The 18,751-nt window shown below is 31.8% G+C and overlaps 1 protein-coding gene across 3 annotated transcripts; it reads right to left on the bottom strand.

Annotated features, from left to right (window-relative positions):
* Positions 1 to 8,644: 8,644 nt before the first annotated feature.
* Positions 8,645 to 14,230, bottom strand: LOC111399044 (protein WVD2-like 7). 3 transcript variants are annotated; one of them, XM_023026254.1, is made up of 9 exons: positions 13,894 to 14,230; positions 12,012 to 12,638; positions 11,481 to 11,699; positions 11,256 to 11,299; positions 11,070 to 11,162; positions 10,891 to 10,984; positions 10,729 to 10,800; positions 10,341 to 10,448; positions 8,645 to 9,385 (listed from the first exon to the last, which is right to left on the bottom strand). In XM_023026254.1, the coding sequence occupies exons 1-9, from the start codon at positions 13,933 to 13,935 to the stop codon at positions 8,930 to 8,932; spliced, it is 1,755 nt and encodes a 584-aa protein (XP_022882022.1). In that variant the 5' UTR covers positions 13,936 to 14,230; the 3' UTR covers positions 8,645 to 8,929. The 3 variants fall into 3 exon arrangements, with proteins under 3 accessions (XP_022882022.1, XP_022882021.1, XP_022882023.1); XM_023026253.1 differs by having other exon boundaries at positions 11,955 to 12,638; positions 13,894 to 14,229; XM_023026255.1 differs by lacking the exon at positions 10,729 to 10,800 and having other exon boundaries at positions 11,955 to 12,638; positions 13,894 to 14,229.
* Between the last annotated feature and the right edge of the window lie 4,521 nt (positions 14,231 to 18,751).

Raw genomic sequence — 18,751 nt, 5'->3', positions numbered from 1 at the left:
CTAAGAAGCATCCTTAAGTGTAGATGTGGCTGCCTAAAGTTTGATTCTTTAATATTAATTTTATGATATTGATTAAAATTTTAAGTTAAAGTCAATATTTAATTTTAGCAATACTTTTTATGATGTTTCCCAACTCTTCAACTACACATTTTATTAACATTTATGAAAATTTTCTAAAAATTTGATTTATGCCGTAAAAAATAATTGATTAAAAAAGTAGTAAATGATTTATATATTATAAATAAGAATTTTTATTAGAGTCAATAAATCAGAAAGATCACATCAAGACATGATTGAAATGATCTTTTACATAATAAATTCTTTTCACCGTATCTTTATTATCCTTTCCCACACATTAAAATATAAGTGGTAAAAATAAATAATTGGCACTACAACTATGAAGAAGTGGCAAATAAGCCCTTTCAAGAGCTCTAAATCAACATTGTCCTGGTACGCTCGATATGTTTGATCCAATTTTTATTCAAATATTCAAGTTTTTAATTGGAACCTATCGATCATGTCTAATTTTTACTAAGTTGATGAAACTCGATGTTTTAAAGTTAACTTGAGCATCACAATCGAAAATTGACGGTGAAAGGATATTTTTAAAAATATAAATATTTGAAGTGAGCTGGCCAATTTTTGCTCTGTTTTGACAAATCCCAGTTTTCTAATTAATTATTTTTAAAAATTTTTGGTTAAACATTAGAAGATATTCTTATTTCCAAATACTATTGAGTATTGAATGGTTCTAGAATTTTCTTCTTTATCCTAGGAATTACTTCTTATCTGATCTTGATGTCAGAATTTGTCAGTAATTCAAAAGAGAGGAGATCAACTTCGGTGAAACCAAATTATGGGTCCCACGTTTGGAATAATGGACAGCACATGGTCCATACCTTTTGATGTGTCGACCCATCATGTGATTAGCTGAAGGTTCAATTAAAATGGGCCATAAATAATGTTCCAATTGGTTATTTATTCTTAAACCTAGTCTACTTGTCTATTATGTGTCACTTCTTTGTTAGTGAATGGGGTTGGGTAAGTTTGTTGTTTACTAGCTTTCTTTTATAATCAATTGCGACATCATTAAAGACTTTACCTATCCAAAATGAATAATGGACACGTAATTATTAATTACTATTTGATTTGGTGTAATATTAATTTGGTAGTTGTGACACGTCCAAGCAATTTTAAAGAGTAATTACATAGAATTAATTTGTTGATTGATTATACATTTGAAAGTTCGAAACATGTCACTTCAAGAAAAACCGAAATAAAATTTTGAAATATATATTATGTTGTAGAAGCTTGTATCGATAAACGTTCATATACTTTCCTTATATCACTTATTCAATAAAGTGACCACATGTCACTGAATAGAGATTATTTATGACATCCAAAGTCTACTTGATATTTAGGGTTTGGTAGAATTTTTATTTTAGTTCTAATTCATATGGAAGAACTTTTTGAAAAAATTATCTTAAGCCAAATTTCTTTAAAAAACTTTCTAATCATACAAATTAATTTCAAAAAATGATTCAAACATGTCTAAAAACTATTTTTTACTTTTCAAAAGTCCTAATAAATAGACACTTAATACAAGTATTGACTTAAAAGAATTTATTCATGACAAGTCATATGATGCCAATACATTATTGTAGAATTGATGTGACACCAAATTTAATCTTAAACAAGCATTAGTTGTCAAGAAATTTATTGTACAAGGGATTGAAAACTCTTTTGAAGGTTCCTTCAATGTTGTACATATTTGAGAAAGAATATCTTTAGCTTTTCCCCAATACGTCAAAGAGCATAGCCTTTATCCCTCTTAAAAAATTTTAGAGTGCATTTGATTTGTCATTTTGAGATTATTTTCAATTTTTCATCTTCTAAAACACTGAAAATGTGTTTGGTATGTTATTTTCAGAAATGAGTTTTCAAAAACAAGGAATATTTTATAACATAACACTCAAAAAGACTTTTTGACGTTATAAGTGTTTTCAGTGAAAAACTCAAAAAATTCGAAACAAGGAAAATGAACTTAAAAATTTCTCAATTTAAAATAATTGATAAATGGAGCATGGTCATAGGCTTTCCAAACCCGAACACTTATTGTTCAAAATGGAGCAAAACATAGGGAGATTGGGTGAAGCTAAAGGCTGATAAATGTTCGCAAGGCAATTCAAATTTGGGATTTTCTTATCGCTTTATGTGGATTTTATGGCATTCGTACGTACCTCAAAAGTAGAATTGCAGAAGCGCTAAATCAAACTTAATGATAGATAATCGTACTATTGGGCATGAGGCGGAACTTTAAGTGTGCAATAACTCATTGATTTCTCCAAGGAGATGAGGCTTTTCCTGCTCCTCCCATGTGCACTTCAATTTCATAGTAATAAAGTATGGTAAGAGTACTCTAAACTCATTGGATCTTGGTGGAGGGTGGGTTAAAGAATCATAAATTTTGCCTATATGATACTTTTTATAAAATAATATCATTTCATTAATGAAAACTAGAAAAATTGTAAAAGAATGCTCATTAGAAGATTTTTACTTAAAATCTTTAGGCAAGTGAAATACTAGGGAGTCCTCAGGCTATTTTGCCCACTAAATTATTGATGTCTTTTAAGTTAAAATTTAAAATTTAAATTGGGGAATTGGGGCAAACGTGCCTAACATATGGCCCTTACTTGCAAATAGCCCCGATTCTTTTATTATTGGTATGACTCCCTCAACATATCGGGTTTGTGCATGAATGGTCCTTTACACCTTTTCCACCCATTTAATTTTTAAAAAGTCATTTATATAATTAAAAAAAAAACTAAAATGCCCTTGTTTTTAGTTTATAAAAAAATACAAGTAGAAATATAAAATAAAAAGCAAAGAAAAATGGAGTGGCATCCACCTAAGTAAGAAAAGAAAAAAAGAAAAAAAAGGTAAGAAAAAATATTTTAAAGAACTTTTTCATGGTCACCACCACCACTGTCAAATATTGCTGCTGCAAAAATAATTAATGTGTAGTTACAAATAAAAGTCCAGTGAGCAAAGTAAAATTTTGATTAAAATGTAGCAACCAAAATGAAATCTTGTTAAAAGTTCAATGATTTAAGTGAAATATTGCCCATTTATTAAAAAATAATGAGAAAAAGAAAAAAAATAATTAATAAAAATGACAGATAATTATTATAAAACGTCCTTACATTTAATGATTATTGCAGAAAACGTCCCCCCTTTCATTTTTTGACCTTTTTGCCCTTATTTCCACATTTCTTTGTGAAAAACGTCATTTTCATCATTTTTTAATGTAAAATGACCAATAAACCTTCCCATTTAAATAAAACAAAACAATAAAAGAATAAATATAGAATAAATTACAATTTTAATCCTAAATGTTTTAAAAAGTACATGTGAGTCTAAATAATTATTAAAATGTCTAATAGCACAAAACGTCCCTACGTTTGGCCTATAGTGTGAAAATGTCTCTACATTTTAAATTGGTGAAAAATGACATTTTCTGCAATGAAACATGAAAATAAGGATGAAAATGCAAAAAAATTTGAAACGTGGGGATTTTTTTGCTATTAGGCCGTATTAAAGTGTTAAAAATAACAAAAAACTCTCTCTCCCTCTCTCGCTCTCTCTTCTCCAAAATAGGTCAGCCACCTTAGACGCCAAAAAACTCCAGCAAACCACTAGTTAGACTGCTAGACCGCCATACCACCGAAAAGCCCTCACTTCCCTCTACACATAACATCCAACCTTCATGTCAATAGATTTGTTCGAAATTGCAAGCCAAAATAACCAACTCACAAATGCAAATACTGGAGGCGTAACTTGTTCCGTGAGACCCATTCCATTTTCCAACATACCAATCAACTATACTCACTAGGACGTCTCTTTTCGTGGTCTTAAAATATCAACAAATGGTTCGGCGATTTGGGTGATGGTTGATCGGAGTTTTTTCACTTCGGTTGTCCCATTTGGAAAAGAAGAGGGGAGAGAGAGAGAGAGAGAGAGAGAGAGAGAGAGAGAGAGAGAGAGAGAGAGTTTTTGTTATTTTTAATATTTTAATAAAGCCTAATAGTAAAAAAATCCCTATGTTTGACACTTCTTACAGAAAAAACATCCCAACTTTTCATTTTTTTTTTTTTGCGTTTTTATCCATATTTTCACGTTTCATTGCGAAAAACATCACTTTCACCAATTTGAAACGTAAGGATGTTTTTCACACTATAAACCAAATATATGAACGTTTTGTACTATAAGGCCTTCTAATAATTATTTGGACTTGTACTTTTTAAAATATTTAGGATTAAAATTGTAATTTATTCTTTATTTTTCTTTTCTTTATTTTTGGATTTTATTTAAATAGGAGGGTATTTTGATCATTTTACATTAAAAGGGGGTGAAAATGACGTTTTTTGCAATGAAATGTGAAAATAAGGACAAAAACGTCAAAAAATGAAGGGTATGGACGTTTTCCACAATAAACCTTAAAGGTAGGGACGTTTTGTGCCAATTACCCTTAAAAAAAATTGTTTTCTACTGTGTTTTATCATCATTACGTCAAGATCTTAATTCAGCTTATAAAAATAAAAAAAAATAAAAAAATTGAGTATACTTTGCTTCATTTTGTGGATCTAATCACTTTTTTGTTTGAGTATGGTGTGAAATTTCAAGCAGGAATATCATTATGTTTTATTCTTTATAATATAAAATCCTTTTTTAAGAATGTTTCGAAATCTATACCATTTAATTAGGGCCTATTTGGTAGTGATTTTGAGAATTGATTTTTTGACCGTTAAGAGAAAAGTGAGGGCCCCATGTAAGAGAAGAAGTCAAAAGCTACGACTAAAATAATGAGATAATGATTAAAAAATTAATTTTTTGGGGTGAAAAATTACTCCCAAACGGGCCTTAATATTTTGAAGAAAATAACACATGTTCCAAACCATTTAATTTTTACCAATGTGATTGAAACGTCATTATAATCTGGAATTCTATAGCCACTGGGCTGTTATTCCATTGGACTAAATTTAAACAAATAAAAATATAGCAGTTAATATAGTATCATTTAACTCCTATCTAAGCAAAAGAATTAAGGAGTTCAAGTCTCTTCGATAACTGTTAATAAAAACTGTACACATTTTATATGAAAAATGAATTTAAGTTTCACATGTGAAGGTGTGTCTAATACTAAATTCAGAAAAAATCAATGAGTTAATTCCTTAACAGTATAAACTTTTTTATAAGGTGATTAACAATTATTTCGTTTGACTCTATAGTGAGGTCCTGACTGAAAATTTTTAAAATTGAAAGGATAAACATTTGGACTATCAAAGATAAAATTTTCCAAAGCCACAATCATAAATAATTCCTCAAATATCCAAACTCTCAAGTATTGTAGGTGAATTTCAGCTAGACTATATCACAGTCACGACATTCAAAGTTTTTTTACGAACCACAAAAATGAACAAGAAAATTATTGAGATTCTAGACGCCTAAACATGTAACAAAAGAAACATGTATCTATTATAAATATTTGTCCAATTCTCGACCTAATTCACCCCAATTTTCGGTCGAATCCAAGATGAGATAATTGGTAATTTAACAATTTTCAATACCAATAAAAAATTTATTAATATATTTCTCCTCCAAGTAAGAGTATCAAGTAGGCTGAATTGAGTTGCTAGGCTTGCCCCACCTTGCGAACTAGCACACACTCACAAATGGGACAAGCTGAGCATGAGCTGGCTCGTTTCTAAAATTAACGGCTCTACTCACCCCACTAATTCTTTTGTAAAAAACCCGAATCATTTTTAATTGCATTATAACGAATTCGTAAGAATCTATTTCATTTTTACGCACTAAAGTGTAAACAAATGGTTAGCATAAAAAATCAATTTCGTTTGCAATTTTCGTACAAAAATAAAATAAATAAATTTAATAATGAACAAAAAGAAATCAAACCAAAAACTGAAACGATTCCAAAAGGTCACCTTTACGCTCTTGGGGTCACCTGGGCTGACAAATATGGTTTTATATTCAGGTTGTAATATTGTCCAAACTATGTGATGCATTTTGGTCAATCATATAATTTTCCAATATAGACCTTACTTTTGAGAGAGCTCCTACACTAAGTACCGATACCATTTTGCATTCTATCATTGAAGTAAATTGGAGAAGTCGAACCCTAATAATATCTCGTCTCATGCAGGTGCTAGAAGCATATAGATTTCATACATCTCAAATTCAGGGAAGGAAAAAAAAATCACTAAGCCCTTTTTTGAGCCCCATTTTAGGGGGGAAATATATTTTTGAATAGTGTATTAATGAGAAATGTGTGGTTAAAAAATAAAAAAAAAGTTCTTAATTTACGCGTAATATTATTTTATTGAAAAATGTGTTATTGAAATGATATTAAAATACTGTTTAAAAATGCATTTTTCTTAAAGAATAGGGCTCAAACAAGGGCTAAATTTGTATAGTTCGAATCATATTGCGAATTACATAATTTTATAATTCTTTCTCATAGTGAAGATATATTTATTTCAAAGGTAAAACTAAAATTATTTTGAAGTAACTGAAAGCAATGTTGAATAGTGCCTAATTTGAGCAAGGGATTGAACATTGTAGCTAGAGAGAGAAAAAAAAAATAAAGAAAAATGTTACATGCTGAAAATTATTATTGGAAGTGTTTTTCGTCTTGATATATACTTGGGATGACGAAGAATCTTCATCCCCACACTATATGAATGTTAAAGAAATGTTTGAAAATGAATGTAAAAACAAAATTTTAATTGAGAACACGGGAGCACATTGCTTAGAAGAATAAAATATATTTAACATAATACAGAGTTAAGTGCATGTATCATCATCAATCAAAATTGCTTCATTTCAAAATTGATTAAAAGAAGGGAGGGGAGGGGGGGGTTGCAGCAGCGGTCTTTAGCCTTCATTTTGTGTCAACGGAAGTTCCTTACCTCTCATAAATATGTACCCGAAGTCCATCTGGACTGAAACCATCCAAAACATTATCAATTGACTGAAAAAATTAAGGAATCAACATCCAATAAAATCATCCAAAACACCATCCAAAATCATTATCCAAAAAGATATCATCATTCAATAAAACCGTTGCGATAGGAGATAGTTCAAGGAATTTTCCTGATCAATTGACGGTGTTTTGGACGGTTTCCATTCAAATGGACCTCAAGTGCATATTTATGAAAGGTTGGGGACCTTCATTGGCACAAAATGAAGATTAGGATAAAAACGAAAAGGTTAGGGACCACTGTTACAATTTTCCCTAAAAAAGTTATCTCATTTCTGTAATGAATCAAAGTTCCAAAACTTATAAATTTCCAATCAAAATCTATGTGAACAAAAATGAAATTGAATTTCATCAATACTGCTTTGGAGAACATGAGAAAAAATACGATGAAAGCGGTGCAAACATCCCCCCCCCCCCCCCCCTCTCTTAACAAAAGTCGCACAAAAGTGGAAAATTTATTCTCTATAAAATTGTTATTTATTTTTTGTCACAATTATGCTAAATTAAAATATATACTTATGAGGATTTTCACTCTACCAACTGAGCTATCCCGATCATTCCCAATATAACACCCCATACTCTTACGAGTGAATCGAAAGTTGGATCTATATTGGATCTCATCCGAATCGACCCTTGAAACCATAATCTGTTGATATACAGCGTAAATCTAGATGATTGATAGAATAAACACCATACATATCCCAAACTTCTTGCTCCCACCAGTCGGTTAATTTATATCTGTTTAATTTAACAAGTTCTATGGAGATTGCTAGCGTCTCTTGTATATATACATCTTTATATAGATGCAAGTATTCTCTCTTTTAATTTATTTATCACTTAAAATCTATCAGATGAGCACCAACCAAAATTATTGAGACCCCAACGCTCCGTTCCAAATTATATGAAGTGGGTTGTGAAATTTCTAGATCACAGTTATTGTCAAAATATGTTTGAAAACCAAATAAAGGCACATGACAAGAAAAAATTGATAGAGATGGTAGAAAAGTAGAACTTTGCTACACTTTCCACATGGAATTATGCATATTAGAAGACAGAGAGTATAAAACTAAGACTCGTCACCTAACTGCTGGAATTTTCTAATTGGGTAGGTAAATGTGGGACCAATTTTTTTAGAATAATATTATTTTTATTTATTATTTATTTGTATTTTCATACAACACATACATCTTGATGATTAACATATATAATTGATTGCTCTTCACCAATTTACATCTTTCCTTGAAATAATTTTGAACTCTATGATGTCAAATTCGTGCGTGGTAAAGAAATAAGAGTGTTGCATTTCCCATATGGGTCGTGTGCAATCCCCATTTTTGGCCTAATGTACACTGGACGCTCGACTTGCACTCTGCTAGGCCATGTCCATTAAACGATAAGACATTTTTGCTTATGCTGGAGCTAGAAAGTCCGTTTGATGAATCAGCATCAGCCAAGAAATTTGTACGTCACTGCTTACCAACCTTTAAGTGAAAACTCAACAAAAACTGAAGCAAAAATGACGCAAGGTTCCCCACAATTCAACGCACCGTCTAAAAATTCGGCAACTGTTGCATCAGATAATGAGCAAAGCCAAATAAGGTAGTAATCTGATAATTTCATGAACTTAAGTTAATTCAGTGTCACATTGCGGTCTCAAGATAATTTAGGACGAACATTTGAGTTCTCAAACGATATGCTTAGTTATTAATAACTATCGAACTAAACTTTACATCCCATACAACTTATTCAGTGGGGAAAACTAACTTCCCGTAATAAAAAATTGCATCGTACAACCTCGTAAAGGAACACGGATACAGTTTGATGCTGGGCCAACCACAAGGAAACATGCTTGTACGGAGAAGGAAATCACATTCACGTGGCAACACCAACTGCCAGACGACCAGTTCTTGAACTACCGTACACTGAAGTACAGCTATGCCTCCCATTTTTGGGCTTCTGCTTCCCATCAACTTTTGGACCTTCATAAATCTTGTTACCTTTTGGCACTTTATGGCTCCGAATGTTTATATGCTTCTCTTTCTCTTGCTGTTTCATCCTACCTACTGTATTGTTTTCTGCAGCTTGTATTGGATGATTATTGCTCGTTTCTCCTTCCAGAGATGCTGGAGATGATGGTTTGCTATCAGAAGTGACTGTTGAATGGCAGCTGGTTGCTCCTGAGACGAATGGCGACTTTAGAGGTTTGCTGATGGAAAGGGCTTGATTAGTCCCTTTGCTTGAACTTGATGAAGATCTTTCAGAAATTCTGAAACTGGAACTTGAAGATTTAGTCCTTTGTGTGCTTGTTTCATTGATACTTGATACGGCCTGTATACAAAGCATCTCAGGGAACAAATTCTTCACTAACTGATGATTCTAGTAAATTATTTGAAAGTACTTTGCAAAGCTAAGGAAAGATTGTAATTCGAATGCCGAAGAGTAAAGAGCATATTAAAGAAATTATGACAAGTAAACAATATCAACAAAAAGGAACATCTGCAATGTGATGTGCAGCGAATGTTCCACATTCAAATTGTACTTAGACTAGAAATTCGTTCTATCTGAAGATTCCCTGTCAGTTTTTAGCTATTTTTGTATGACAAAAAACCTTGATCAAAAGAAAGAATTAATCACAAAGAAATGCACATTGCACAGCATGAAGCATGACAATTCAAAATCATGCTATGGATAAAAGATTTAAATAATACAATATCAAAGATAGTAGGTTTTGGCTTTGACAGGGGGAATAGGACGAAGCACATCGAGCAAAGGCCTCTAAGCAAGTTATGTGCAATTTCTACTTTTTCAAAAAACTCGTTCATTCTTGTGACGTCATTCTATCTTTTAATCTGTGCGAATGATCAAAGATCTTTCTTGAACTAAAACAATATGGTGCCATGTTTCAAGGTTTAAAAATGGTTTCTGGACGAAAATTAAAGGAACCACAATGAACTTTGCTTCCATCTGGTTTGTAATCTTTTCTTCAATATTAATATTAGGGCCATATGAGAAAGCACATTTTGCAACGATTTTGATCTAAATCCAAGTATGGGCTTTAGAAATATAAAAATTCCATTTATGGTAGTATTCCATGATGATCACAACCAAAAAGCAAAATTTTCTCAAGAACTCAATAAAGAAGATCGAATGATTATTTTAGTAAAAGGATTCAGTCAAATGCACGAAACATATTGATCCAATAGCACTATAAAGGGTTAATGTGAGATGTCTCAACGTTACTTAAGGCATTAGAAGAACAAAGAAATTTTTTTTTTTTATATACCTTGCTACTATCTGACTCTTGCCCAGTTCTATGATAGAAGGAAGGCATAGGTGAGGCTTTGAAGTTGAGGCTTCTTCTCATCTCTTTAATTTCTGCTCTCTCCTTTTCCTGATAAAAACAAAACGCAAGCCAACTTAACATTTTTCAAACTACAAAGTGATGTGGGCGCGTAACAACACAAATTTAATAGGACAACAGCATGACACATTTCTTTTATGCAATTTCTACTCTCCTAGAAAAAAAACTAACATAATTATCAGTATATCCAAGAGAAACAAACGCTAATTTCCAAATGGTTGTTAGGTAATCCATCCATGTGCCCTGATCTTGAACGTTAATAGAAAAGGAAATTATTTCCTAGTTAAAAATATTTTCTACAGATTGTTGCCTGAAATTTTGCTTGAAGTTGGTCAATTTCATTCTCTCTTGCATGCGCTTTCCCTTCTAACTTCATATGATACTAAAACAAATATAAAGGAACTTTATCAGACTTTGAGATGTAGTTGTTTTATAACCATGTTTCAATTGCCGGAATAGTGAGCTTTCTTGCCTGTTTCCTTCTCTCTGCACATTCACCACTTCTGGAATTGAAATCAGAGACACTCTGCCTCATGCCTGGTGTTAAACGTGTGGCTTGTGAGAGCCTAAGCAGCATTATACATATATGAGATCAGAAAAACTCATCGCACAAATATAATGTAAATTACTAATTTTGTTTCCTGTAAAAACCTGTTTGCACTTTGACATGCAGTAGTGGCAGTCTTCTTCAATGACAAAGGCTGGGACACTGAAACTTTCTGGATTCCTGATTCTTTCTTAGTGCTTAAATCAGAAGGAGGTGATCATTGGTATTACAATTCATGATAGAAAAACAAATTTGGCTCCACTGGACTACCAGAATGAGAAAATAACTACCTTTTTATCTCTGGGCAAACTTTTGCCTTTGAACCTGGTAAAACCTGTGGAAAGGGAGAGCCAGTCAATTATACGAACATCATAATAGTCCAAGAATACTGATTAGACAAAACGATACAGTAGCAGCAAACAATTACAAATTATACAAAGACAGCAAAAAAATGATCTTGCTTTGGCTTTGAAAATTTAATTACTTGAATAGCATACACATAAGTAAAAAATCACCTCATATTTGGGCAATTGGTGCATTGAACACTTGTTCTGAGTAACCGCATGTGAAGTCTTCTTTTCTGCCTTGGATCTTACTGGAGTATCATTGACTTTTACTCTAGGTTTTGTTCCAGAACCTTTATAAGCCTCACTAATCATACTTCTCTTCTTGTGTGCAACACTAACTTGAGATGATCTTGGCTTCCCATGTTTGATTTCCGATGCAATCCTCCCCTATATTCCAGATAGTAGCCCATGTAAAGCAAGGAAAAGATGCGATGGGCACAAAGATCTTATTTAAGAAAGAGAACACAACTCCAAACACAACAAAGAAAGTAAACTTAATTACCAAATGCATCTAGAAACTAACATCTCAATATCATAGTCCAAAAATTCATTACAGAATCAAATCAACACAACAACTAGTTTCGAACTATCAAAAGAGAAAATACTGGCCTCATTGGTTTTTTTTATTCATAAAAGTCTCACCTCAATATACAGGCCTGAGTGGCCTTGTTGGTTTTCTGGTCTAGCACCAATATTTACCTCAGCAACATGATTAATAGGATGCAATTCAATGTCCGCTGTCGTCATATGCCTTGTATCCAAACTGGATCCTTCTTCCTGAACAATCTGTTCTATTTCAGCATCTGAGAAAGAATTGGTTGGCAGTAACTTGCCAAATTCAGCGTGATTTGCTTCTTCTGTCTTTTCATGTTCAGTAACAAAGTCTGCACTGTTGGTATCAGATGCAGATTCAACCTTAAGTTCATAAAATGATGTAGCAAGCTCTCCTCTTTCAGATTTGGATTCAGGAATTTCATGCTCTCTGTCATGTACTGAACCGTGTGAACTCTGATCAAAATGTGCAGAACAGTTGGCCCCATCCTTGTGCTTGTGTTGCTCATCATAACCCGCGTTTTCTGAGATGATGTTTTCACTGCATTGATATTCTGTCCCATTCTGGCACTCAGATGATCTCTGACCCAGAAGTCCCCTCTTTCTAAAATGAGCCTCAAAGTAAGCCTTTTTTTCCGTAACTGAACCCCGTTTTGAGTATTTTTCTACCTCTTCCAAATATTTGTTGTGAGAGAAGGATGACCTCCGCTCCCAACAAAGAGTTTCTGTTTCAAACCTTCCAAATGAGATAGAGCCAGAATGTAGAGTATCTGCCTGTTCATTTCAAGAAAGTAGATATTGAGAGGTGAAAAGTAAGAAGTCCAGGAAAATATACTAAATGGGATTATATATTTTTCATTAGGAGACATAAAAAATGCCAAACAGTTTACATGTTCACAAATAGTTAGAATTGATTTCAGCAATTGCATGCACACTATTGATTAGTTTAACACAGAAGACACACTCAACTTCTTTTTCCAAGACCTGGTACAAGCCTTTGTGAAAATTCAGCTGATCTTTGAATAATAATAGCAAATTAGCAATGAAGATGCCACTTTGGAGTCCTAATATCTTATGCTAGATTGGATGAGTTCACTCTCTTTAAAATAAATTTCAATCAAGTAAGAAAATTCCCTCCCGTATGTCAGAAAGCAACGAATTTTATAAATGTCTACAATATTGAAAACTGCTCTAGAAAGTACGATCTTCGGTATTAATGTTAACATGCTTTATGCTTACCATTATAGTCAATTGAAGAGGATTCTATATTTGTTATCGGCTTCCAATTTCGAAGCCTCAATTTCATGTTGCTGGAAACACTAGATATTTACTTCTTGATTTCATAAAACTATCTGACACTTAACAGAGTAACGATTTCTCATCTCATCAATCATAAATAAACATTGTTTTAGACCTTATTAATCTAAAGCACGAACTTCATCCTCCAATGCTAATATATAGTTATATTGTTTAAGTGCAACATTAAAACATAGTAGTGATCAATAACTGAAAGAAATAGGATATTTCCATTATCAACAACATTCCAGAATAGATATGGATTTAGGGCTTATCCATTCTACTACGCAATCATGTCCAGAACTGAAACTCAAACAAAACTGTATTGTTTATTCATGACCACAACCTCATATAATTTTAATTCCAGGGTGCCCATTCCATGCTTCTGAAAGAATGTTAACAGTTTTAAGCTATCAGAAACTGTGTTCAACATTGAATCAGAGCCTGATCTAATGTCAAAATTAGCTTGCAGTGCACATTAAATCATTTTTAATCAAAATTTCAAATTGCATAACATCTTCCGGAAAAAGTATCTGAAACCAATACGAGATTAAAATTAAAAAAAAAATAAAATAAAAAATAAAAAAAAATAGAAGCCAAAATGAGAAAAAGTAGAATCATGGCAACAAACTCATCATGCACCAACAAAACACAGATCAAATCATTACTTCATCATATGAACAGATCCAAAACCTCAAAAGACAAATAAAACAAAAAATTCATAAAATGGTACCTGAAAATTAAGCCTGAAAGGCTCTTCAATTTCACCCGCCATTTTTGAACTGTCAGGACTTCCGTAGTGTACAATCAATCATAGATCAAACCCATAAACCAAAATACCAAAAACATTCACCTAATCCTCAGCATTCACAAAAACACCAAAAATAACGTAAAAGAAAAAGAACCGCACAAAGATTATTCAATAAAAAGGAAGAATAACGAGTACTTATGGTATGATTTCTTGAAATAAAAGTGAAAAAGAATCGCTTCTTTGCTTAAAACAGGAGAAATTTGTCCTCAAGAAATCTGCTGAGTGAAGTGAAACTGGCAGTTCAGATTTTAACAAGGGGCATCTAATGGGGTACTAATGGAAGTTACGGTACAACACGATCATGTGCCTAATTTTTCTATTTTTTTTTTCGATTTTAATTGACCGTTGGATTTGACCTGATCTGATGGTTAGTGAGAGTTACATGTGCACGTCAAAAAGTGTGACACGTGTCAGTTAGTGGGTCTGATGAGCCTGTGACTGATTCGTTGCTTAAATGTTTTCTTTTTGTCTTTTTTGTCTTAAAAAGTCAAAATTTGTGATTGAATTTTTAACTTTTAAGTTACTTAATGGTACAATTAGTCCACTTTTAGTAATTTTATTCTTAATTATTTGCATCGAAATTTGATTTTTTTTTTCTTCCATTGATCTACTTTTGGAACAAAGTGTTCGTGTTGTAATTATTCTAAATATCTTCTTTTTGGATTGTGACTTAAAGTATATTTTTTTCCCTAAAAAATGAGATGATAAAGTTAACACTAATACTATATTTTCAATATTTATAAAATTCATTGAGATTTGATAGAAACTCTTTGAGTAACTTTTATGAATAATGAGGGATTATTCGTCAAATAGATCAAATCTATTAGCTTTTGTATTGCTTTTGTTAAGACTATGAAGTTGTAAGTTTCGCAATAGAAACAAGTAAAAATTCTTTAAAGTGGAGCTCAATAGAAATAGAAATCCGAGAATTCAAATAATAATATATTAACAACATTTATCTAGAAACGATAGTCAAAATACAAAATACAAAATACCTCTTCCCAATCTATGTAAACTTTAATAGCAATAACTTACAAATTAAATTACCTAACTAGTTATTCAAATTTTTATTTAGCCTATGGTTGGTTTGGTTAAAAAATTAAATTTTTCAATATATTTGATAAAAATAGATGAAATGTGTAGTTGAAACATTAATAAAAATTGTCGTTCTTCAATTAGACCCATTTGTATTTCTTGTATTCTGTGCTATTAAACTCTTAATTCCTTATGCCTCTAATTTAAAAATAGGTCGCCAATTCAATCTATCTTTGTGGGATTTTTGCTTTCGTTGAATAGTATAAAAGGGATTTATATAGCAAGTAGCGACAAGACTGGTAATAGTAACAAAAAACTATATCAATAGTATGGTTAAAATTAGTTGTTATCCACGACTTAAATTTGTATATGCTATTTTAGCTAAATCAACCATTGGACTTAATTTAGCGTACTAAATGTTCCTAAGCATTTACAATTTGAATGTTGTCTCAGATTGGTAAATGGTAAAGAAAAGATATATCACATGTTGAAGCATTATTAAACATTGTCCATTTGTCCAATTTTATACCTTTCTTGATATGAGGGGCATATGTGAATGTTTCACTATTCCACGACACCACGAACTACTTCAATGTTTATCCCACCGCCGTAAACGTGAACCCAGATAAGGGTAGCGCCACCAAGAATGGACGGTGCTCCGCCGTGACTAACTTGGATCTAGTGATTGTGCATTTACTCAGTGTTCAATGATGGTTCAACCGTCCAAGTACGCGTTGGAGAGTGGTCCAACCATAAATTAGTCTATATGAAACCACTCATTCATGGCTACTGGTAAGGCAAAACAAGTACAAACATAAAACTTGTGCACATTAACTCATTGACTAATGGTCTTGAATGGTTCTTGAGAGGGTGGACAAAGGTTATAGAATATGATTGATACCTTATTTAGCCTCTGTTTGAGCCACATTTTTACTTCATTAAAATGAAAAATATGACCGTTATCCATCACATCAAGCCACCATTTTTGAATTTCTATCTCTGGTGTGGAGCCCATAACGGCTCTATTTCTCATTCTCATTCTCATTATAATGTGGCTCAAACATGCTCTTATTTGTTTATCTATTTACTATTTTTGGCTTAGGTCATATTTGATATGTTGAACTAGTTTTAATTAAATAAAATCAAAGGAGGGACATGTAATAAAATTTGTCAATTGCTTGATTCGGTAAAGTTAAATGTGAACTCTGAAATATGCCATTAAATTTTAAGATGTTGATTTTATGTCTATTCGATTATGTTGTATCGTTTAGTACAAGAACAAGAAAATTAACTACAAATGTCATGCTTTTCAAGTTATCAACTTTTGTGATGTGTATTCTTCTGTTCAATGCTAACTACAAAAGACTTTTGTACATCGTATGCACCTAAATCTATTAGTCATACTAAAATGTATTAAAATCTGCATTGAATTCTCTTGGACCAACAAAAAATGAAACATCATCTTAACAAGTCAAAGTAAGAAATTAACCACTAATAATTAATTTATCAAATTGTAGTAATTAATATCATCCATATATATCAACACACCATAGACCAAGCAAGGTTTTTCTCATCACCTAAGATTTCAACACGGAAATTAAATGTCTCTTTGCTTAATTTCTTCAACTACATGTAGAAATTAATGTGAGTCTAACTATTAATTCAACCCTCTAATTTTTCTCTGAAGACCTAGACTAGATACCAATTTCTATACACAATCAGGCTATGCTGTCAGGGATGGTTTCATTCACAATAGGGTGGGGCGACCAACTTTTTTGGCATTATCTAATATTGCAGGTCTCATGCGCATGTGAGTGTATGTCAATCAAAGTGTCAAACATTTTCCAGCAAAAAAGCTTTATTCTTCTATAGACTAGAAAATTTGACATATCGTTTTCTCTATTAAATAATAACTTTTCATTGACCGATGTGTTAAACTGATAATATGATAAGTTTATAAAATAATATATCATTGAAAAAATTTTGTGATCTTATATATGCAACTAAATCCATGATCTTGAATAGAACAATAGTGTACATTGAACAATGTAATATTATACTTTTGGAATTTATACATACTTTGGAAATTGTAAATTCATGAATTTTACTTGTCTAAATAAAATATATAGTTAGTTTCTAAAACAAAAATTTAATTTAATTACAATAAAAGGATGTTAGACACAATATTTTCAAGGAAAAAAGAAGAAGAAGAAGGATATCTTCATATGTTAGTAACTTATTAGTCAAAAGGTTAATTAATATGTGTTGAACTAATATATTTTCTTAGTCCCAATGGTATTAATTTATGGAGGTTCCACTCTATATAATTTTAATGTGATGACGAATTGTCTCGAACCAGAAAATTTAAATAAAATTTAATTCGGCAAAAATACAATAAAAAAGGTCAAAAACTACACACCCTCAAAGAAAAACTCCAAAAAATTATTGTTTCCACTCTCAAAATATTTTCTTAATTGACTCCAAACATTGCATGTGAATCCTAAATTAAACTAATTTAACAATCCATATCATATTTTAATTCTTGGAACTCTAAACCAGATGCTCATACCTGTTTTTTGCTACCTAATTTTGTACACATTCTCCTTTTTGTACATGGATAAGTTTACAAAACGAAAATAAAAAATAAAATCCTAACACAATGGAAAACCAATTATAAGGTATTGATCGAAACTCGCCCCTCCTTTCCTTTCTCCCATGTGAAAAAGTACTAAGGTCCATACCATAATTCAATATATTTGTTTCCAAGGTTTGGTACATTTAATTAAGAAAAAAAAATCGGTTAAATGTCGAGTGTCGTGTAATTTAGAAGTGCACATGAAAGTAAGAATTGTCAATATGATTATCACGTTGGAAGTCATGTGATCTACACGTGAACACACCAGTTATTGTACTTGAACATCTAACTATATATCTTGTGATAACTGAGCAAGGATAATTTAAATGTAGTTAAAAGTTTACTTCTTTACGCTTTCTCAGTGTTGGAATTTTGCCTTCTAATTAGAGGCTGGACAAATAGGCTTAAATTTGTTCTTTAATTTTGTGCTAAAAAATCTGAATACTCTAATGGATAATTCATTAGGTTCTCGATCATGACGATGAATAACATTAAGATAAATCTATTAAATTGACCAATTAATTAACCTGCATTTTTTTTTTGTCCAATATTGAAATCTATCAATTTGTCAAGATAACTCATGTGACGAAATATGTCATGTGGTATGACAAGGTCTTAAATGTTCACTTAACTGAAAAAAAAGTACCTTCATTAAATATGTCTCGAGATACCAAATTATTGTTAATCCCATTTCACAAATTGCGTTCTTGTCACTAAAGCAATTGACTTATTTAGGTTTACTTGAAATTCTTTGCAAATCATAACTCCGCCTCATTCAAGAATCAGAACTTTAGTTCACGAACTTCAGGAGATCTCTTAGTATCTAAAAGTAATAAATACATTTTTGATCATTCATGAGTCTTCATGTGCTTCTCATCATCACTCAAAATTAATGTTGTATTTGTCATCCTTAGAAAGAGTCACATCCAACACCATCAAAGTGTAACAATCTACCCATAATATTCCTAGTTGATATCAAATCTAAGGATCACTTATTAGCTGTATTTGTAAACCGTATACTATGGATTGATGTTCATCGAATTATCTAGTTTCTCGACTGAGGCTTCTCGCTTAAAATTTCCATGAAAGGGAGTGTTTTGTTGGGATTTT

Source organism: Olea europaea, chromosome 8, assembly GCF_002742605.1.
Source record: "Olea europaea var. sylvestris chromosome 8, O_europaea_v1, whole genome shotgun sequence".
Classification (NCBI taxonomy): Eukaryota; Viridiplantae; Streptophyta; class Magnoliopsida; order Lamiales; family Oleaceae; genus Olea; species Olea europaea.
The sequence above is the reverse complement of the archived record's forward strand: the minus strand, read 5'-3'. Positions and strand labels throughout refer to the sequence as shown.

Excerpts from the sequence above, each read along its gene's own strand:
- LOC111399044 (XM_023026253.1), bottom strand. The coding sequence starts at position 13,935 with ATGGCGGGTGAAATTGAAGAGCCTTTCAGGCTTAATTTTCAG. Across the intron at positions 11,163-11,255 it reads GTTTGCCCAGAGATAAAAAG|CACTAAGAAAGAATCAGGAA; the intron begins GTAGTTATTTTC and ends TTCTGATTTAAG. Across the intron at positions 10,449-10,728 it reads AACTTCAAGCAAAATTTCAG|GAAAAGGAGAGAGCAGAAAT; the intron begins GCAACAATCTGT and ends TGTTTTTATCAG.